This window comes from Vicugna pacos, chromosome 3 (genome assembly GCF_048564905.1).
Source record: "Vicugna pacos chromosome 3, VicPac4, whole genome shotgun sequence".
Classification (NCBI taxonomy): domain Eukaryota; kingdom Metazoa; phylum Chordata; class Mammalia; order Artiodactyla; family Camelidae; genus Vicugna; species Vicugna pacos.
In genome coordinates, this window is record NC_132989.1 from 35,228,368 (window position 1) to 35,251,721 (window position 23,354).

Sequence of the window (23,354 nt, forward strand, 5' to 3'; positions counted from 1 at the left end):
CCCTTCTATGTTATTTGTTGCTTTTCTCTTGCCAATTTTAATATTTTCTCCTTATCCTTAATTGTCAATTTGATGACTATGTGCCTTGGTGTGCTCCTCTTTGGGTTGATCCTGTGTAGTACTCTGTGCTTATGACTTATACACAGGTTTGGACTTAGTCCAAACCTCCCAGCCACAGTACCCTATGCCCTAATGATGCCCCGTACCCTCCCTCCTGTCCATAGTTTCTCACTGCTGCCTGTCCTTCAGCATCCCATATTTCCCCAGTGTCTGAGACTCTAGCTGCTCAACACCAAGGAAGCTTAATCTGTTTGCTAAACGCCCTCTCCTGAGAAATAAAGACTCAGCACAAATCAATAGTCTTGACCATGAAAGCTGTGTTGATCCAGGTGTCAGAACTTGTTTAACACATTAGGATAGAAGTCTTTCTATATACTATTATATTATATATACTATTACTATATAATATAGAAAACATATAGTTTTCTGTTCTCTTAAGTATCATATAAGGTATAAATATATTTCCCTATGACTTAGGGCAGTACTTTTCAAACATTTTTAAAATTAGAACCCATTATTAAAAAAAATTTTTTCCCCTAAAACCTCACTGTATCAATTAGCTTCACAGAAAGAGATGACACAAACAGGTAAGAGAGGAGAGTGTATGTAATAAATAGACTATTTTCAATGGTGCAGTAGAGTTTAGGGAAATCAGAAAGGGCTGTTAACATACCTGGGATGTGGCCACTGGAGGAAGGCTGCTGTTGACCAGCCAACTTTCAGGAATGTGGTCCCTGGAGTGAGGCATTTCTGATCAGCTGTTGTCTACAAACGCAAGGTTGTCACTGATTTGTTCACTCTCAGAAGGCTGGAGGGAGGGTGATGTCAGCTTGCTCATTTTCAGAAGCGGGGTCACCGGAGTGATGTTGTTATTGACTGATTTTCAGAGCTTGTGCATTAATTGGAACTTATCTCAAATGAACAGTGGTTACTTGTTTACAACTTGGGACCTGGTTAAAGAATAGTATTTACCTCCCTTGAATATGAAAAATAAGTACTTTTAATTCTCAGTCCTCCCTTTTGGTCTTCTCTTGGCCAGACCTATAGAAGAGACCATAAGGGACTGGGCAGATGGTAATTTGCACAGGTCTGATGTTCAGCTGGTGCTGCCATTTAAATGATTACTGTGGAGGAAAGCACCAATTATTGTGGAGGAAAAATAGTTCTAATTGCCAAATTTGTATAATTCACTATCTATAAATTTATACATAATTTTATAATAATAAATATTGAAAAAAGCTGACTACAGAATATTTATGGCATCCTGACAAAGTCAATATGGGATTCAAAATACAAAGTACAAGATGGAAGTAAGTGGTTTTCCTGCCCGTATGTTTAACATGAGGTTTTCATTTCCAAAGCACAACTTAAGATGGATAGAATGTTATCTCAAGAGATATTGGTAAGAGAGTATTTGACTTGTTAAAGTGATTTTCAAACTGAATGAGAATAAGAGTGAAAAGATCAGATAAAAACCAAGAAAGTGGCTGTTATATACACTGTCAAGTCACAGATGGCCAAGTGATTCACTCAAGAACTGAAGCAGGAAGTTTGAGAACAACATCCAGCAGTCTTCACACTAATGCATAAACAAGAGCTATAAACAAGAAGACTGAGGTAAAAACAAGGCATGGTATATATGACATAGGAGTTACTGACACTGTGCATGATGAGATTTCTGATTGGAATACACACAAATGAGAAGAGAGGTACAGAGAAGTGCACTGGACTGATATACACCTGCAATGCAATTCAGGACACCAAAGGTAAAATGCACTGTGGAAAATATTTGGGAAAAAAGGATACACTTATGAAAATATGTTATGGAATGCCAGGCCAGTAGAAGAAAATCAGATTTAAGTACACAGTCCATTGCCTGGCACAAGGTTATTTCTTTAAAAAAGTTGTTGAGTACATAAATTTTAATTTAAAAAGCAGAGAAGTGGGGAAAAAATTGTCATGACTGAGAGCTCCAAATGTCCAAACAACATCTCTCTTATTTTACCAAAACCAGAGCATCTGACAATTCTTTATAAGCCAAAAAAAAAAAAAAAAAACTAATCTTCCAGAAAATAGAGATAGCAAAAATCAAAGCTAATACTCTAGACCACAAAAATGACCAGCACGAAGGAATTGATTGATAAAATCGAAGTGTCAGGAACCTCACAGAATGTGATCATCTGAGTATTGGTGATACCTAGTGAAGGGGACTCAACACTGTGATTCCAGTTCTACAATTAAAATTGGTCTGATAAGAAAAAAAAATTGGTCTGATAAGGAAAAAAAATATGCTTACAAAAAATGTCTTTTCTGAAAAGCTCAGCTTTTAAAAGAGGAGAAACAGTTTGGATAGCAAATGAATGTAAGAAATGGTAAAATCTGTAACCTCCCTACCAATTAGCTGAGGACTTCTAAAACAAAAAACAAATAACGCCCCCTATCCCAGCTAAAGCCAACAAAAAAGGGTTTTATAAACTATGTGTAGAGCCAGTTGTAAGAAAAGGATTGAGGAATGACAAAGAGGATGTAAGACTTAGCTTCTTTAAAAATTTTCTTTTATCATTTTTTTTCTTTTAATCAAGAATAATCTTCAACCTAGAAAGTTAAGGGGGAAGAGGGGGAAAAAGCAAGAAGGAAATGAAGCTCATCATAGGTACAAATAATTTTAAAGAGTAACTAAGTCAAAGTCATACTGAGAGACCTTGCAAGTGGTAAACAGAGCAAGGCAAAAAGACCATACAGGAAATGGAAATCCTACTTTAAAAAAAGAAACAGGTAGATTATGAAGCTTCAGTTTGATAAATAATGCTGACTCCAAGTAAGATTAGACTGAATTCGTTAAAAGTCAATTTACAGTATTAGAAATAGAACTGGTGATCCTTAGGAGTAAACATGGGTTCACTAGGAAAAGACATTACAAAAATCCAGCTCCTTTCCAGATGGCATCATGAGAATGGGAGGGCAAGGAAGTGGGCTAAGTGGCTCACCTGGATTTCATAACAAATATAAATAATTAATAGTGCTCAGGTGCTGAAGGACTACCTACCATACACTAGAGAGACCACTTAGGCATCGTATTACAGGTTCAGTGGGTTAACATTGACTTTAAGGTAGGATTATAGTGACTTGGCACAGTGCTTTGTCCTTGCCCTCTACCATTCATCATTTTTTTCAATAAGGGTATTGAATTAATGATTTTGAATTTATCAATGCCATTAATTTAATTCAAAATAGCCAATGGTGCAATGTGATAGAATTAGGGTGCAAATATTTTAAAACATATAGGAATGATGGCTTCAATCTAAGACAAATTTCAGTAATACCAGACCTTATTCTTGTCTCAAAGGGCAGAAGCACACATGCTGCATGAGAAATCAATGTGTTGCTCAGTTTTCAATTGTAGTTTATCATGAGAGTAATGGTAAATGGCACCCTGCATTGAGAGCTATTGTAAATAGTATTGCTAAACCTCAGAGACATGCTGCAAAAAAGGTATTAGTCCAATATGAGGTGAGGAAATGGATGTAAGAAGTCAAATAACTTGCTACAGTTCTGACAAGGCAAGAAGTTGAGAATCAAATTAAATTTGTCTGAACCCCAAATGTATGCTCTTTCCAAGAGCATGCATGGCTTCTACATCTAAGTTCATATGGGAACCAGAATTATCTTACTTGTTTTATTTCTAACTCTCATATGTGCTGTGATGCATTTTCTTTAACAATATCATAATTTTCAATGCTATTTCAAAATAGTCTTTTCTTTTATAAGGTGGAGAAATGTTATCTTTTGATACGTAGGTTAACTCAACAGGTAAAAAAATAGTGATTTACCTTAAACATCCAAATCCTTCCAATGTGGTCTAGAACTGAGGGTGAAAAACTATGGTCTGCAAGTCAAATCCAGTCCACCTCCTGTTCTTCTTTGGCCCATGAGCTAAGAATGATAGTTACATTTTTAAAGTCGAAAAAAATCAAAAGAATACTTCATGACACATAAAAGCTATAAGAAATTCAAATTTCAGTGTCCATAAATAAAATTTTATTGGAACACAGCCATGCTCATTCATTTACATAGTGTCTATGGCTGCTTTCATGCTACAAAGGCAGAGTTGAATAGTTGTGACAGAGACCATATGTGGTGCTCTCATTGCTTTACACTGCTGTTCAACACACTACAAAATCTCGGTGATGCAGTTATAATTTGACAGCATTTCAAGTGCCACACATATTGTCATAGACATTTTATAATTTTTTTATTACTAGTGCATATTAATCATGTAAAAAGAGTAAAGAAAAGTGAATTTTGAGTGTTGCGCTTTAAGGCACAGTGGAATGTGGATTATTTTGTTACACAATTACATGGCAAAGCATCGTGTTTATTATGCAAAGACACTTTAGTGTGCTAAAAGAATACAATTTATTTTCACATTACCAGACAAAGCACTCATCACAATATCCCCAACTCACAGGAAAGCAACAGTAAGAACAATTAGAAAACTTCGAAACAGACTATCTCATCACAGTAGAATTTATTCAAACACAAAAAAAGAGAATGAGGGTGCAGTCAAAGTTACTTTCCAAGTGGTTCATTTGTTAGCCAAGCAAAGAAAGCTATTTATTGATGGTGAGTTAAGGATAATTAAACTGTTTGATTGCAGGAGCTAAAAAGTGTATCTGGAGAAAACAAACATGTTGAAGACTACTAGCTTTTTAGCAAAGACAGTTACTTGAAGACACCAACAGTCAATTAAAACACAAGGCAAATGATTTGGCTTTTGATGACTCAGTAGACGTTACCAATACTGCCCAGTTGTTGATTACTAGAGAAGTCAATATTAAGTTTGAACTGACTCAAAAATAAGCCTCAGTGAATAGTCGCCATGAAACAACTACAAGAAAGAGTATTTTTAAAGAACTTGAGAAACACCAGTGCAAACTGAAGTAGAGTCTACTAAGAAGTGTTGTAACATAATGGTGGTAAAGATAATGTGGAGCAGAAAAAGGTTTACTGAGCAAATTTACAAAGCTTGTGAAAATGTAAAATGTTTAAAGTCAGTGTTTATACTTTATACATCAACAGGTATTTTGTGGAAGGTATTTGAATCTGTCATGTTACTGAACTAGTAAAATCAGTGGCAAATTTCCTTCTGATCTTAACTATCATTATTTCCATTAAGTTTTATTAGAAATAGAAACAGATTATCCTGACTTGCCCAACTACATAGCAGTTTGATAGCAGTGGTAAAGATTTATTGCAATTTTTTGAGCTCAGGATCAACACTGAATTTTCTTTGAATGAAAATCACCCCCATCTATTATTAATGAACACTGGATGGCTTTGAAGATCAGCTCTTGCTGCAGATTTGATAATGTGTCTTAATAAATTCAACTTAAAAATACAAGGTAAAACAGCACTTACACATGAAATTTATACTGCAACAAAGTCATTACAGTGACAACTGATGCTGTTTAAATCACAAATAATGTCAAGCTGCCTTATACACTTTCCATGCTGTCAAGTTAAAACAACCAGCAAGATATCCCTTCCCACACAGATCTGCAGTGGATGTTTTCCAAACTCAGCTACAGTTCCAGCTACATTTTTGGATCTCAATCCAAATGCACAGGAAATTTCAACATTTCGAAATCCACTTAACTGTACAAATGAAGAGCATCTACCTAACTTTCAATAGGAAGTGATTAGTCTGCAATGTAATGTTATGACAAAAAGCAAACATCAAGAGCAGAACCCAAGGGAATTCTATAAATACCTTCCAAATGATGAAAATGCTCAATTAAAATCATACACTTGAGGACTGATAACAGTATTTGGTAGTACCTATCTGCATGAAGACATTTTCAATGATGAAATATGTAAAATCACATTACAGATCAGCATAACAGATGAACATTTGCAATCGATTTCAAACCCCAATTAAGAGAACTATTATCCCCTCAAAATAATTCAATTCTTATCATTAGACCTGAATTACAAAAAAAGTTTTTACTCAAGTGTCCATATATATTTTGAATTTCATTGATAGAAAATTAGTGGAAATTTGTTTCCTTTCTCATTACACAAGTATATAAAGCCCCCAAATTTGCCTTTTGGCCCACAAAGCCTAATCTTTACAAAAAAAGTTTGCCAACCCCTAGGCTAGAGCAGTGCAGGAGCGTTTTTCCACTTAAGTAAAATCACAGTATGGTGAACATCCCTGTGAACAACTGTTCTCGCTAAAACCACTTTCATATCTCAGCAGTATTACCTGATAACACTTCTGTACATAGTCCTTTCTTTGGTTATGATCCATGTATTCTTACAAAGTAAATTTCCTAAGAAAATAATGTGTATCAGTATTACAGATGGACAGCAAAGAAACTAGTTATCCTGAACATCCACAACGCTACGTAATTCCATTTATTTCTACTCTAGCAGAAAGATTAGCTTTTAACTCTATTAATCCAATTCTGACAAAAACCTTTAAAACTAAACAAAAACAAAAGCACATCAAGTAGTGTACTTATGACCTCCATTTTTACCTGAGTCCAAAACGTTTTTCAAATGTACTCATTCACTGTATCAGTGACTTCTAAAATATATTCAGATTAACAAGTCTCAGTAACACTATCGACGTGTTTCCTAATTTAAAACCATTAGGCTTGCCTGTGTACTTTATTTTGTTTTTCTCGCCATGACAGCAGGTATCTAGGTTTTGCCTGTGCTCTATCTATTCACTCTCCATCTGGTAACAATGCTTTCATTTTCTTTTGGGCAACACCCCTTCTACCTCATTTCTCAGTATAATGTGTCCTCTGAAGGTAGGGGAACAACAGGCCCTTGGCCACAGTAATTGGCTCAAGGCTGGGCATATGAACCAATGAAGAAATAAATATCAGTCTTAGGATTTTGATGGAACTGTTGAGACAAATTGCCCTTTGTTTTGGCTGAGGGTAAGAAGACGGCAGAAGTCTGAAGCTGCTGCGTGGCCACTTTACCATCACACATGAAAAATCTCCCTTCAATGAGAACAGCAGGGTAGGAAGCAAAACCCAGAGATAAAGAGAAAGACTCCTGACTCTGCACCAGGATCAAGCATGTCTGAAGCCACTCTAACACTGAACTTTGCAGTTAAATGCAATAGTGTGCATGCCTATTGCTGAAGCCAAGTTAGGTCTCCATCACTTGCAGATCAAAGGGTGCTGACTCATGCAATTTCACACAATCAATTCAGACTGAACCCTGATCTTAAATCGGATGTTTCTAGACAGAGCCTTTTAACCCATGCTTCACCTGTGTTGTTTCATCTCCAGATCTTATTGTTTCTGAGCGGTGGTGCTTAGTGTGTGCTGCTCTGCCTTATCCCACCTTTAGCCTCTATCCGTAAGCAGAGCACCATTTTATAAAACCTCTTAAAGCACCTAGCACAATGATAAACTGTGAGATACTGTCACAGAGATATGCTCTTCATCTGCAATGATGTTAAAGTCATTCACTTAAAACTGGATTAATAATATTTCACTTCTGTGAACATAATAGTATGACTTCATTTTTTAAAAGGAATGAAATGATTCAGTTTATTTCCCTTGGTTTATTAGTGGCATTAGTTCTAATTAACTGCTCTAATAAGGAGTTCAGAGAAGTATAAAAAAGTTTTTCTTTTTCATTAAAGAAAGCTTAGATACTTCCAGGTATATACACTTTGTAATGGGGTTCCAACAAAACAAACAAAATCAAAATCACAAAACTATATTCCTTTAGCTGTACTTTTTACATACACTAATTAAATGAACTGAATTTTTAAATTCCTATCTTCAATTAGTGAGTAGCATTATTTTACCCATGATTAGAGGAAAGGGGAAAGAGCAAGTTTAAAAAAACTACCTTTATTTTTTATTTCTTTTTCAGTTACATACTTTTAAACAGGGATGTGTTTCATTATTCAGACATTCAGGCAATGTTGACTTCATTAGTGTTGACAGAAAAGAAGCATAAAAATGCAAAACATTGTTGGCTTAACCTGAACATACCTGCATTACCTATTATTGACCAGTTTGTGTTGCCAAAAGACTTATTCCTTGGCATTAAAATGGAGCACTTAAAAATATTGCTAAAAAGCAAATGTCTACACACTGGTCTTTGCAGCAAATAAGGGTATTTATACTTTTAAAATATTTTAAGTCCATAATTGGATTAATATACACACCTTCTTATGTATAAGGAGTTCAGATCATATAAACACTGTACAGTCCAAAAACCCTACTAAGAATAAAACTAAACAGGCTTATGATAAGAAATACAGATATCGCATGTATTTACAAATATCATAGACACACAAATTTGGTCAAATACTGTAAAGAAGGAAGTGGTTTCACATTATAATGGCCAAAACATCCATCTACCTTACTCAAAGCAAACAAAAATACAAACTCAGCATGGAACTCCTGCAGTTTAAGACATCATGACAGTATACAAATAGTTAAAGTGGAAACTGTTGACCAAATTATACAGCAAATGGTTTCTAGGCTGAGTGTAGGTCTTTAAAATCAAGAACTTAGAAAGATCATTCATAGGATTCAGAGCAACAATGATAAACGATGTCCCGATTTGCAGTATTCATGTGGGCGCCTAACATCAAAAACAACGCGCTCAGCTTTTGGCTAATAAGAAAAATAAATTACAAAGTACAATTAAATTCCTGTAAATGCAATAATGGAGTCAAAAATGTAGATTTATTTACTTTAATTACACATATTAAATGTTACCTTGAGACAATAAAAATAAATAAGCATGCCCAGAGGCATGCACTTAAAGACAAAAAGAAGGGGCTGCGTGGAAGGAGCAACAATTTCAGAAATGAACAGTGAATATGAGATTTGAACAACATAATTTTCTAGTCAGCCTTTTTGCCTTAACTCTCCTTGAAAATTCTGACTAGTAAGTAGACTGTGACAATAGTACACCTGTGTCTTTATGGCTTAAAACAAAGCAGACTTGAAAAGCGGAATGGGTTTCCTTTTGTACAGAACCGTTACTTTGTTCATATGCAGGCACTTCAAAAGACTATGGGGACAAAGCACCTGACCCATCCTCTCCAAATAGTTTTCAGTCATCAAAATTATGCTAAAAATAGGAAAATTCCAGAGAACCAGCAAAGCTGAATACCAGAGGCTGATGTGCACAGAGGGCAACAGAGTGACCCCGCTTTTATTGCCAGGGGTCCTTTTTTTAATCAAAGAGCAAATAATTAATAAACAGACACCATTGCGTGGCACATCCGAAGTTTTCTGCTTAAGGAGAATGAGATCATTCAGCAGCAGGTTTCAGTGGGATCTCCTTAGACTTCAACCTCATACACTGCAATGAGATTCACATTTATTCCTTCTCCTTAGTGTATTCTTCGAAAAAAAAAAAAAAGAAACTCCAACATATCTCATCCCTCAAAGTATTCATTTCTCTCTGCCTAACATACATTATTACCTGGAAGCATAAAGTTACATTATACAAATATTTTTCATTTTTAAAAAATAAGCGCTTTTGCCACTTCGGCAACACTGTACTTCACAGAGTGGCGCAACAAAGCGGAGCTCGTGCCTCGCACGCTGCTTGTGACTCGTTTTACCGCTACCACCTGCCGAACCCACGGAGCTTTCTCCTCAGTACCTCTGGGCAGTGGCTGTACCATGATTTCACAGACAGAATGTTAGTATGACTCATGAACAGCAGTACCGTCAGCAACAGTGAAATCAATGCAGATGTCACACAGGTAATGACCTTCTCGAGGGATGACTTCTTTTTAAGATTTGGGCAGCTCTGTTTTCTCTGTTGCATTATCCACTGGGGAGAAAGTTCCTGTTTGATTATGCTCGTAAAAAACCAGATTAGGTATATAACTGGTTGACATTTAAGATACTGTACTGCTTTCTACGACAGGAGGAGAGCTTCTGAAAAATGTTCTAAAGACCTGTATTCATGAATACCAACCTCCTCACTGGTCCATTCCAGTCACTGATGGGCAAAGCACTCGTGTTTTGACAAAACTTTAAAGCTTCCATAAAAGTTAAATTAGAAAAAATATGAATGTAAGACAACCACAAAATGAAGTATGAAAGTATGACATTTTTGTTTCTAAGAGTGAGTCCTTGAAAATATATGTGGTCACTACAGAGATGATTTTAATCACAAGACAGCAGATGAACATGTAAGTAACTCCCCACGATCGGTCTGTGTCCAGAGTCATTTGTGGCGCTGTATGGTTTTCCTTTTCCTTCGTTTGAAAAAACAGCAGCACCTGCAGATGGAGGGAAATACTCCTTTTATTATTTAAAAAAAAACTAAGATGTCATAAAGTGAGGCTGAATCTATCATGTTAATTTAAATGGTCATAAGAAGCTACAGGCTAGTGCAACATAAAGAGTGAACACACTGATGAAGCATATACATTAGTGAAACTATGCAGAGCTGTTTCGTCAACATGCCTTTTAAGAACAGCAAGACATTCTGTGCAACGTTAAATGGAGCCACTAAACTTTAGAAAAGGATCTGCACCAAGACTTCCTGAAAAGCTATAGAGTTCTAACCCCAAATGACCCACTCCATTCTATTTTAGATGCTCATTAGTTTCTGGCAATGTCATGCTGTTCTATAAAGTTCACCTTAAGTATTCCTTCCCTTTTTTCCTGCTACTTATATATGACTGTTGAAGCCACTGTTAGAAAAGCAATAATGATCCTAATATTGGGATTTTATTTCCACTAAGCATTAAATTCCAAAAATAAAAAGAGAAATCTCTCAAATACTCAACATTTTCCATCATATTTACAAAGTGGAAGAGAGGAAATACATTTAAACAGAGTACGAATGCTAAGAGTGGCACTTTTAATTCTTTAGGGGTTAAAGAAGGTCAAGTTTATCATAAGTTATTTCAATCAAGGTAGAAATTGCGCTCAACATTTAAAATACCATAATCAAAATGATTCCGTTTTATAATTGAAAACTGATTCAGTTTCTGTTGTCTATTAAGGCAATATCTGATTTTTATTCCTAGGTGAAAAAAATCTAGATATGATCCCTGCAAGAACTAGATTTTCTCACAGTAAATTCTCCTATTCGTGAGAAGATGCAACACCTGTACAGCAATGCTGAGGCTGGTATGAACTGAAAGTTAAATGAGAATCACTGATCAGCAGCAAACAAAACAAATACACACACATTCACATATATATTGTAAAAGTCTAGCATTCCTTCAAATAAAGGCCTGGCTATCAATCTATGAGAATATCAAGATGACAAGTCCCACATACAGAGAGGCTCCTTTTTCTTTTCCACTGAAGTCTTTACAAAGATGTTCCTGTAATTCTTACCAGCCCACCTTCATAAAAGGATATTCATATTCTCTAGCTAAGCATAAGAGACCACATAGCTTCAAAGTGTCCCATTCAGCAAAAGGTCATGGAAGATGAAATAATGGCTATGTAGTTTTTATATCTTTCCGTGAACTAAATGTAAACAAAAATCCACACTGTCCAGCTAAATTATATACTCTCTCCACTCACATTATCCTTAGTCAAAAATAATTTCAGACCATTTATTGTGATTTATGCCATGATTATAAAATCACTATGGGGCATTCAAAACCAAATTACACAACTGCATTTTTTAAGTGCACTCAAATAGCACACAATGACTAGACAATGGAATGTGAATAATTCAAAATTGTATGTATCAGCTGATAAAGATTCAACAAGAAATATGTCCAATTATCAATCTGTATGAGTTTTACTCTTATTGAGGTGACTACAAGAACAGAAATAAATTACCCAATCAAGGGCCTTAAAAAGAGAAACCACTGTAAAAGAAGACTCTAGGCACAATACATTTTTCCTGGGTTTAGAAAAGCAAGTTAAATTTTTCGTAACTGTCAGGTGCCTAATACTTTCTCAAATCTGTTATATATATTTTCTAAAATTAAAAAGGAAAACAAAAATGACTATGAGATAAAAATCATTATTCCAAAAAGCTTTCAATAAAAGATTTAGAAAAGAGCTAGAAAATATCCATGTTGCAAAAAATAGAATGTTACAATATTGGTTTTTAGACAAAAGAGATCAAATATTTAGAATATTAAACTTAAGACTATGGTCATATTTCAATGGTAATTTATTGTTTAACATAAAGTTTCACTAACAATGTTCACTAGTGGTATGTAATATCATTTGTCTTTTCAAATTCCAAAGCACATTCTTTTAAAAAGTTTTCTACTGAAAAAGTGTTGTAAGGTATGTAAGCCTTTTGGAATGGGGAATTTAATGATGTTTGGATGAACAAGTTCAAGTCTCAGATTTTCCACACTTGTATTAGCAATTCATCTTGTCTGTTTCATTTTTCCAATATCATTAATCTGCTTTCAGTTCTGAGAGTTGAGTTCTTCCCATTTCCTAGGTAATCATTCCTTCCATTGTGTAAATATTATTGAATAAAGAAAACCACCCCAAGCATTTACTTAAGCTTAAATAAGATATTAAAATGCATTATAATTGTAGAGAACCTTTAAATTCAAAAGCAATCTAAAAAAGGCATCCATTTTTAAGAAAAGCCGCTAAAAAGGGTACACCCTTGAAATAGAGTTGCTAAGTAAAGCTAGCATGCCGTTAAACTGATGACCACCAGAGGGCAGCATTGCTTTATACATTATGAATGCATCCAACTAGAGCAGAGGTGCTCCCAAAGTACCATATACTTACAGAAATTAAGAAGGAAATTGATATTAATCTTGCAGCTGATTTCTTAAAAGTCATTACTGAAACAGCTGATTTATAGTTTTCATGATTAAGAAATTAGATCTCATCTCAATTGCCCTGAGCACTCAGTCTAAAACACTTTCTCCCACACGGCCATACTGACACATGATTGTTTAATTTTCCTCTCAGTTGCCAATACTAACCTGAATTTATTTTTTTACTTATTATCCACCTCCACATAGGATGTAAATTTCTTAATATCTTGGTCACAGATACATCCCATAAACGGGCATAAAGTTGGTACTCATTTAATATCTATTGGATAAATGAATGATTTGCCTCATCAGTGAAACTAATTCATAGAGTAAGAGCCTAGTCAAAATCCTAAAGCATGTTCTAAAGCTAGAGTTCTTACCCACGGGCCACAAACCCTAGAGCAACCTTACAAAATGCTAACGTTAGTGCCTGTGGAGGCTTTTCTGGAGAGAAATAATGTGCACCAAATTATTAAAGGAGCCTGAATCTCGCAAAGCACTGCTGTCTAGATGCATCTGACAGACCACCTTCCTGCTTCTCCACTTCCAGTGAGGCCTCGTCCTGGACACAGTGAGCTGAGCACTGGAGACAGTGAGTGGACACCACGTCATCAGTTTATACGAGAGCAGGCAAATGTATAAGAAACCATGAACTTTTCACTAGGTACCGTTAACAGGGGAAAAAGTTACTGGAAACAAGAACTGCAAATTAAAAAAACAGAAGTTTTCACAGATGGTTTGAACAAGTTATTTTTATCAAAAAACTCAATTATCTGGTCTTGGAAAATAATTCACACTTTCAAAATTTTTAAGGACATTTCCTCTCCTTGCTGCTCAGTGGCTACATTTTCTTATTCTTTAGTTCATAGCTCATGTGAGGTCTCCTCAGATCTAGACCATTGACAACTACCTTGGGGAAACTGATTACATTGACCAGACATTTAAATCATGTTCTTGTCAATTCTCCTCTTTTTCTTGGCTCTTTCTTGACTATCCTTTATGTGGTTCCAGTGAGCCAATATGCTCTCACAAGCCAGGTTCATGCTTCTGACATGACCACTTGGTGGGAGCTGAGAAGCCTGGAAGTCACATCTCTACTCTTAAACCCCTTGGGAATAAGTGTTAAGACTCGATTCTGATGAACACTAAGGTTGCTGCTTGAAATACTATTTAGGGAGTAAACAGGAAGTCATAATGGATCAAAGTTCTAAACTCTGTAGACAACAGAGATGCTAACAGCCAAGGTTTTGCTACTGACATCACACCACCATTTCCCCATTATTGATTGTCTTTTTCTTCCTCTAAAATATGGCTTTTCTTGCTGGATCTATGTCATATATTTCCTTCTCGAAAATCTTCCCAGAAACTGAAGCTGTCTGGATCTGAAGTTCTTATCTGTCCCTACAATGACTCACTGGTTCATCCTCTGGTTGAGAGACAGCTAGTACCTGCCAGATGCTACCCATTTAGGACTCCAGAACCTTGCCTCTCCTCGTCTGTGTTGATGAGTATATGGGAAATTTCTGTTATGACATCTAGCTTTTTCAGTGACAAAGGATTTTACCCCTTAAAACTTATACTTGAAATGTAATTTCATTTCTCTGGATCTCTTGATTATGAAAAAGAGGAACTTTGGTAAATCAAGTCGAGGTTACATCCGAGAGCAAGACTACATAACTGCTCTAACTAGGAACCCCCAGACCCATCCTCACCTGCAGTTTCTTCCTCACCATCCACATGCAAAGTGACATAAGCCTCAATAATTTTCCTAAGGTTTGGTCTGATTATACCATTTCTTTGCTTAAAACCCACAGTGAGCTTTCTTGTGCTAAGAAAGGTAAGATCCTTCCCCCACTCCCCACCTGGCTACTAAAGGCCTTTTGAGATTGGGCACTTAGCCTATCTCAGTTCCCATTAATGTATTCACACACTCTCCCCACTGCTGCCTGGAGTGGGTTACAACTCAGACTTGCCCCATTATTTCCTTGCTCCACATTGTTGCTCAGTTTCTTCTCTCTGGCCCCCAAGTGCCTTGCCAATCACACTCATCTTTGAGAACTAGTGCAAATGTATCCTGACCCATGAAGACCTTTCTGACATTCAGCTAGAAGTGCATACACTCGTCTCTGAACTCCATAGTGCTAATCCTGTAACACCTTGTTTTAGAGCAAGGATGCTCAACCATGGTTGCTCCTTGGAATCAGCTGAAAAGCATTTTTAAAATATTGGTAACCAGACCCCACCACTCAGAAAGTGCACCCTAAGAACTGGAATATTTTTAAAACTCCCCAGGGTGACTGGGATATGAAGCCAGGGTTGAGAACCACCATGTGAAAGTTACTAGCATACTTACTATCTTCTCTAATGGAACAAAAGGGCCTTGACTTACCTTCATAATCATTACATTACACAATACTGCTCAGTAAATGATGGAAAGTGGGGGAGGAAAAAGAGAATCAAAGACAACTTCACACTACTTAAAAACTCAGTAACTAAACTTAAAGGAAGGCTTGTTTTCCTAAATTCCTGGAAGGAATGAAGAGGGCGCTATCATTTCTATCACCAGTCCTGGAAAAAAATTCTCCACTGAAAAAGTAAGGCAAAATCTCACTGCTAATGAAGAAGCCACTTCATCTTGGGGGAAGAGAATATCTTCCATCATTTGGAGATTCTTACAGTTACCCCATGAGATACTATTCTAGGAAACTTGAGATTCTAAAATCTCAATTGTGGAATACATCCTAGTTAATGAGACAGTGAGGGGAGAGATCTCTGCCAATCATAGGCAAGCAGAAAAAAAGGAAAATAGCAGATAAATTCTGAAAAAGAATTCTAACCAGGTCCCTAGCTACCTATAAAATGATGGAAGAGAGAAGAGAAGAATTAGATGCAACTTAGGGAAAGAAATCACGCTCACATTTCTTAGTCACAGATTAAGAGGGTATGAGGAATGCAGTAATAAATGTGTAAGAATGTTGCAATAACCCTGATTAAAGAAAAGACAAAATGCTGTGTATTTAAAAAGACTTTTTAACTAGCGAAGAGTATGGAAGTGCTGAGGATTTCTGTAACCCACCTGGAATAAAGCTTCACTGAAATCACAGACCGCTAGCCAAGTAACTGCTTTATTAAGATACAATTCACGTATCATAAAGTTCCCCTTTTAAAGTGTACAATTCAGTGGTTTTTAATATAGTCAAAGAGTTCTGCAGCCTTCACCGCTATCTAACTCCAAAATATTTCCTTTGCCCCTTAAAGAAACCACATCACTTCTCAGCAGTCACTCCCACCCTCCCCTTCTCTGCCCTAGGTAATCACTGTCTATTTTCCATCTCTATAGATTTGCTTATTCTGGACATTTCATATAAATGGAATCATGTAATATATGGCCTTTTATGTCTGGCTTCCTTCATTTAGCATCATGTTTCCAGTTCCATTTTATTATACTGTCAGCTGATAGTTCACTGTATGACTACACCACATTATTTTCAATTATTTAGTAAAATTTATTGAGGCTTTGGGGCTCTTAAGATAAAAAGGGCCTTGTTTTTAAGAAATCCAAGAAGTTTCATGAAGTGGGAGACAGATAAAGAGAATAACATATCAGCGGCAGGCTTACGGAACCAACAGAATATAGAATTCATAATGGAACACGAGGCTGGGAGAGACAGGCAGGGGCCAGAGCATGAGAGGCATGAAAGGCGTGAGAGGCCTGGTGCCATGCCGAGTGATCCGGGCCTGATGCTCTAGGAAAAAGAGAAAGCTTTCTTCAGGAACAGCCTCTCGCCACTCCCTTAATTCTCATCTACCAACACTACAGATAGAAACCCAAACCACAGACATATTCACGCCCATCTCAACTAAATAAATTATTCTGCCATTCTTCAAAGCCACCCCCACAAAGCATTCTCTGATCATCTTGTCAGTAAGTAGTGCTTTTCTTTACAAGCTCTAATGGGTTTTTCATACCTTTTTCATAGTATTTATCATACGTTGATAAATGCTAATATGACTGCAATTATCCCGGCTGGTGTGTGATCTACTTTAGGCAAGCATAGTACCACGTATTTCTGAAATCCAAGCACTGTCACTGTTGAATGAATACATGGGAAAATAATAGATTTGATTGAAAGCAGGGCTCGAAGAGGATGCAAACACAGAAGAGCCAGTTTCAGTGAAGACTGTAGGTATGGAAGTGAAAATATGAAACACTGATGGAAGGAGCACACGTCTGGGAAGAACACAGATGAGAACGGTCATTGGCAGCCGGAATTGGAGACGCAAATAAGGGAGATCATAGCAACTGGGTACCTGCCACGTCCCAGACAAAATACTAGTGACGCTTAATTTTTTTAACAACCTACGAGGCAGATATTATTAGCCTTATTTTACAGAAGAAGAAACAAGCCTGAAGAAGGTAATGAACAGTGGCAGGCGTAGGATCATACAATCTATGTTTAATTGCAAAAGACACATGCATCCTTATCTGCCACAGGCCGCCCTATTTCTCTAACTGCGCTTAGTTCCCAGGATGGCACAAGCACACATTAACTGTTGTTTTTATTTCTGACGTAAAAATACACAAGCATGTAGCTGACTCGTTACATCCTGAAACCCACTAAACTAAGTTATATTGTGAATAAATTTCACAATCAAACTGATCAGGATGGAGACTTGATCATTACTCTTTGAAAACAAATATCCATAAAAGTTTCCTCATCTTGCAGCCGCCAAATGAGCATTGTTTTGGAAAGTATGTAAGGTTCTTTTTGGATATGAGTTGAATATCCCATAATTTACTAGTCTAAACAACTTTCTTCATTCACTCCAAGGCTGACTCAAACTTTGTCCTAAAATTGAGAGAAACATAATAAATCGAGCATTATAACTAAACGCAAATATCAGAAAATAGTTTAAGTTCAACATTATTTCAACAGATAAGAATATTATTTTTCATAATATCTGTAATTAACAGGAACTGTTTAGATGAGGATTTTTTTTTAACACTCACTATATCATGAACTTTATCAATGCATATAACCATGTGTATTCGATGGCAATATAATTAGCAAGTGAAATGTTTTAGTGAAACTATCGCAGAGGTGCAGGGAGGTCTGCTTTGTGTATTTAACAGCTACAAACAGGAAAAAAGAAATCTTAACTCAAAAACTTGTCTTTCAATTTAAAATAGCAAATAAAGCCTTGTGTTACAAAACAAACGCACAAGCACAAGCAGGACTGGTGTATCATCTACTCGATAAAACAGTGCCCCAGATCTATGTCACGTGAAGCAAAAAAGTGGCAGCAGACAAAAGAGCTCCTCCAACAATTATTTCTTGCTTTTCATAGCTCATGTAAATGATATCAAGTACTTTTGGACACTTTTACCAATTACAATTTCTATGTTGAAAGGTTTGTTTTTAAGAAACACAAAATGGTGCTAAAGCTTTGAAATTACAGTCAACGGAGCTATTTCTGCCTGCCTACACTTAAGAACTCACCACATGTTCAACACTTTCTGGCAGCTATACACAAAAAACAAAAAACAAAAAAAAAGAAGAAAATAGAAGGAAAAAGAGAGAGAGAGAGAGAGAGAGAGAGAGAGAGAGAGAGAGAGATCATCAGAAACTGCCCACATTGAAATTATCACATTGTTTTTCATGCTAAGTATTTTTCCAAGCGGAATTATTACAATTTACATTTACCAAAAAACCAATTTAAAACTAGTATTAATGCATGCAGCATACTACAAAATGAATAATTATTTATTCTTATGCTTCCAGAAAAAAAAGAGCATCTATGGTGTAGCAGTAACTTTCATGCATCAAAATTCCTAAAAATAAAAAGCTAAAAATATGTTGTTAACTCTAAATAAGAATTTAAGCACAGTTCTAAAAGAATTATTTTTGCATTATTAAACTACTTACTGAAATTGCACTGTTTTATACTTAGTGATTAAAATAATTAAACATACCACTTGTTTTTGCATGCACCTATTCCTTGAAAAAATTTCCTGAAATAATTGCACATGACTATAAATCTCGAACATGCACAGTTTAAGAAAAAAGTTACTAAGACAAGCCAAACCAAGACATACTTGGTTTCATCCATCACTTCTACTTCCGTAGGGGCTGTGATGGGTGCATTTGAACGTCCTGCAGTAGGGTCATCTGTGTTTAACTCTCCATTTGTGGAACTTACAACCTGAAAAAAAAAGAAAAGAAAAAAATACATATATATATATATATACACACAAATACACAAGCACACACAAAGGAATAGGTTATACAATGATAAACATAAAGTATTTAAATTAGAAAGTTAATATGAGAAACACAAAACAATTAGCATGTAGTTGTTCATAACTGAATATATTAATTACTCTACATTTTATTAAACATAAGCTCATCCAATATTTGCTTTTCAACTTCCTTCCTTTTCATCTTGAAATTTCTGTCTTCTGTCCTCTGGTTTTTAGGGCTAACTCAATCAGTTCCATCTTGTGTGCCCATCTCCTTTGGTACCTTGCTACATCATGAATTACTTCCTTTGCAAACTTCAATACTGCTCTTCCCAATGGATCCTTCATTTCAATCTGTAACCATGATCAGGTCTCCCTGTCATGCTGCCCATTAATTCCCCCAGTTGATGAAGCCCCAAATCCAGGAGTCATTGTTATTCCTCTCTTTGACTTAAACCATCAGCAGATCCTGTTAAATCCTCTCCTGACCCACACCCCAACCCAACTGGTCTTCCCCACTCTATGACTACTAGAACCGCAGTCTAGGCCACCATTATCTCTTGAGTAAAGAAGAGCAAAAACCTATTAACTGGTCTGCTTATACTTGGATCCACCCTCCATTAATGTATTGTCCACACAACAATCAGGGTACTCCTTTTAAGATGTAAATTAGATAATACATAACTCTCTGCTTAAAACTCTTCAAGTGTCGACTTCTTGGTTTCTTTTTGAATAAAGATCCATACTCTTTACCCCAGTTTACAAAGACCCTCAAGATCTGAATCCTGCCTACCTCTCTATCCCACCTTGCTCACTAGCCCTCACCCAGTATGTCAAGTTATTTCCACCTTCAGGCCTTGGCATGATCTACTCTCACTGCCTGGAATTCTCTTCCTGCTTATTGACAGATTCTCAGAGAACATCTCTGAGACGGGACTTCTCCAATATACAATCTAAAGCTTCCATGCAGACACACTTCGTTATACTTCACTTTTAATTCTTTGTATAACATTCATCCAGGTTGATGTTCTTCTGATTAATTGATTGACTGATTGATGTGTTTCTTGATACCCACCTCCACCTCCATTAAAATTAAGCCCCGTAACAGCAAGAGCCTTGTACTGTTCCCTGATATATCTCCCCACTCTGCCTGGCACAGAACAGGCACTCAATAAATATTTGCTGAAATAAATGAATACATGCATGTATGTATGTAATCTTCAAGCAAGATAAAAACCGTAACAAAACTCCCAAATTCTCTCAAGTTCTCTTGGTCCTACTAAGCCGCCTTACTGTCTGATCTCTTGCTTTCCCCAAACTTCTTGAAAACAATCATCTTAACTTACCACTTCCATTTTTACAAGATTCTTCATATTTCCCTTAACTCCTTCCAATCTATACTCTGTCCCTACATCAGCACTCAAGTGAGAGTTATTTTGAAGGTTACCAATTCCTAGAAAACATACTAGTAGTCTTTGTTCAGTCTTCATTTCGCTGCACATCTCTCTCTCACTTAGTATCAGCTGTTATCTTCGGAGTAAGACAGGTCTAGATTCAAAACTTAGTTCTACCACTTACCAGCTACGAGATCCTGGGAAAGACACGTTACTTTGCTAAACCTCAGTGTTCTCAACTACGAAATCGGAAACAGGTTATTTACTATTTAACAAGGTTGACATGAGGATGAAATGAAATTAATGTATAAAACACAGTGACTGGCATATAGTAAGAGCTCAACAAATGGTGGCCATCATTATTACTATCAGCTTGACCTGTAAGTACAGCTTCAGCTATCACTTCTATGTGAAGGATTCTCTAAGCCTAACCACTCAGATACATCATCAGTTAGCTAGACCAAGTTTGGCTCCTCACTCAGTATTTCCAAAACCAAATTTACCATACTCTCTCTAAAATCTGTTACTTTTCCTATAGTTCCTACTTCTATTAAGGCAAGCCCTACCCTCTTCCCAGACCTCTAGGTTCAAAATCGAAGAATTATTTTTGATGCTTTCCCTTTCTGACCTCTTTTATCAAAGACCTAAGTATCAGAGTTGACAGCTGACTACTAGACTTAAGACTACCATTTACAGAGACCTATATTTCTAGAACTTACTTACTTAATTAATTAATTAAGAGGCTACAACATGCCAGGCACTGTTTCAGGAACTTGGAATACCACAGCAGACAAGACAAACAAACATCCCTGCCCTGTGACTTAATAGTTTAGTGTGGAGGAGGCTCTCTCCCCCCAGTACAAGGAAAATAACCAGAAATCAATCAACATATCTAGATTAATTCATGAATTATGGAGGTTCAGTTTCCTATATCCTACATAGAACAAATACTTAGAAACGAACACTGCATTTGTACCTACAGCCGAAAACACACAACTGCCTTGATTGTCTTTAGAGGCAGCCCAAGGGGGGAAATACTCCTGTGTCTTAGTCCCTATGTCCTAGTCATCCTCTCCACTTCCAGGGCACTCGCTGCCTCTTTTTTGTCATTCTATTGAGTTCTGTGTCAATTTGTTCTCTTTATTTTTCCCTTTTTCTGAAAACATTCAAAAATACTTCTAATTACTGAATATAATTTGATTCTTTATTTTTCATTTTTAAAATGTCAGAGCCCCTACACTGAATTGGAAGGAAGCTAGAAAGCAGAATTCTTACCTCAAACTCTTATATTCTCCACCACCTTTAACTAGCAAAGTGGATGCGGATAATCGAAACAGTTCACTAAACAATTTCCATTGTTTTCCTTAACATAATATTCAATAGGTTTCTTTTTGCCCTTTTGTTCAATGGCCCTACATAGTTGGCAGGAACCCCCTTCGCTTATAAGAAGCCTCTCTAATGTGTCTTCCCTTACTTTAAGCAGCATGAAAATTTGAACTTCAGGTACTCTAAATTTCCATCAACAGTAACTATATATGTATTATAATTATATAGTTGATTTACTTCACTTCACACAAAATCATACCTGACTTTAATAAACTTTATTTTAGTGAAATGTTTCAAATTCCATTATATCTGGTTGATCAGAATCAAATCAAAAGGAAATAAAGTCTGACTTCATGCAATTTTTTAATGTAATTTTTCCTGGGCTTCCCAGATTCCCTAATCCTGTGAGTAAAGGCCAATGTCCCAGGGTCAGAAGAGAATGTGGTAACACAGTTCTGTGAAGCTGATCCACTTAATACCAGTGACTTTCGAGTGTATCATGGCATTAAAATTATTCCCACTTAAAGTACTGGTCTTTTTACCAATGGATTTTACAAGAAGAAATAAAGAAATAATGTTATAAATAATGCATGAATATATTTTTGGAAACCAAAAGTAATCAATCAATCAAACACACACATTACAAATTATTTCTGTAAGCCAAATTGTGAAGAATGATTCCATTTAGGTGACATTTCTAGAATTATAACTCAAACTAGAACATAAGAGTCTGTGAAATATTAGTATTTATCAGTCTAATTTCCTTAATGAAACTATATCTAAAATCACAGATGCTTTGAGGTTTGACATTTCAAAAAAAAAAATCAGGTGTTTTACAGAATTCTTGTTTTCTCATTCTTAAAGAAATTTTCTGTTATTCCCACTATGACAAAAAAACAAAAAAAAAAAAACAGTGCAAATCTTATTTTAAGAGGTTAAAAAAAAAGGCAACTAGGCTACAGTTTACTATCAGTATATCAGAGTTGAAGGGAAGAGGGTGGGGAAACAGCTTGCAGTTAAGTGTGGGAGAAAAATGGTGGTTTTCACTTACTGGCTGCCTGCCCAATCTAATTTCAAAAGAAGTCATTCTCATAGACTTGAGTACAAAGATAACACATGGTATCTTCATAATCAATGATTTTAAAAGGCCAATTAATATAGTTTCCAAATATAATGAATTCAAACACATTAGCTATACTACTATCTTCCTAATTTCTCTTTGAATACTTGTAAGCACGTTACCAAGTACTCAGTAGAAGCACAATATTAACCAGATTTTCACCTATCCAGAAAATACGTTAGATATATTAAATGATTATATATTTTACTTACACATTCAGCTTTTTCTAAAAGTCACTTATAAGAAAGCACACTAGTAAAGAAGATATAGTTAAAAGAGTTAATTTCCAAGGAGTTTACTGGACCTGTGCTAGGATTCACATGTACTAAATGAAACCAACTTTCTAACACATTCTAAAAGCTACAGAGTTATAACTGATATTCTTAATACTCCAACTGATGACCCAAAGGCACAGAGACATTCCCACCGACTATCAACAAA

At 36.0% G+C, this 23,354-nt stretch overlaps 1 protein-coding gene across 9 annotated transcripts in view; it reads right to left on the reverse strand.

Moving 5' to 3' along the window:
- Positions 1-7,633: 7,633 nt before the first annotated feature.
- The window catches only part of CSNK1G3 (casein kinase 1 gamma 3), a 97,620-nt gene continuing 81,899 nt past the window's right edge, over positions 7,634-23,354 (reverse strand). For 5 of the 9 annotated variants that reach the window (XM_072957650.1, XM_072957642.1, XM_072957645.1 and 2 more), the window contains 3 exons: positions 18,930-19,036; positions 18,334-18,357; positions 7,634-10,348 (listed from right to left, as the gene is read on the reverse strand). In XM_072957650.1, the coding sequence (XP_072813751.1) occupies positions 10,294-10,348; positions 18,334-18,357; positions 18,930-19,036 (186 nt within the window). In that variant the 3' untranslated portion in view covers positions 7,634-10,293. The remainder of the gene's footprint in view (positions 10,349-18,333; positions 18,358-18,929; positions 19,037-23,354) is intronic. The other 4 variants (XM_072957653.1, XM_072957656.1, XM_072957677.1 and 1 more) reach the window with 1 other exon arrangement.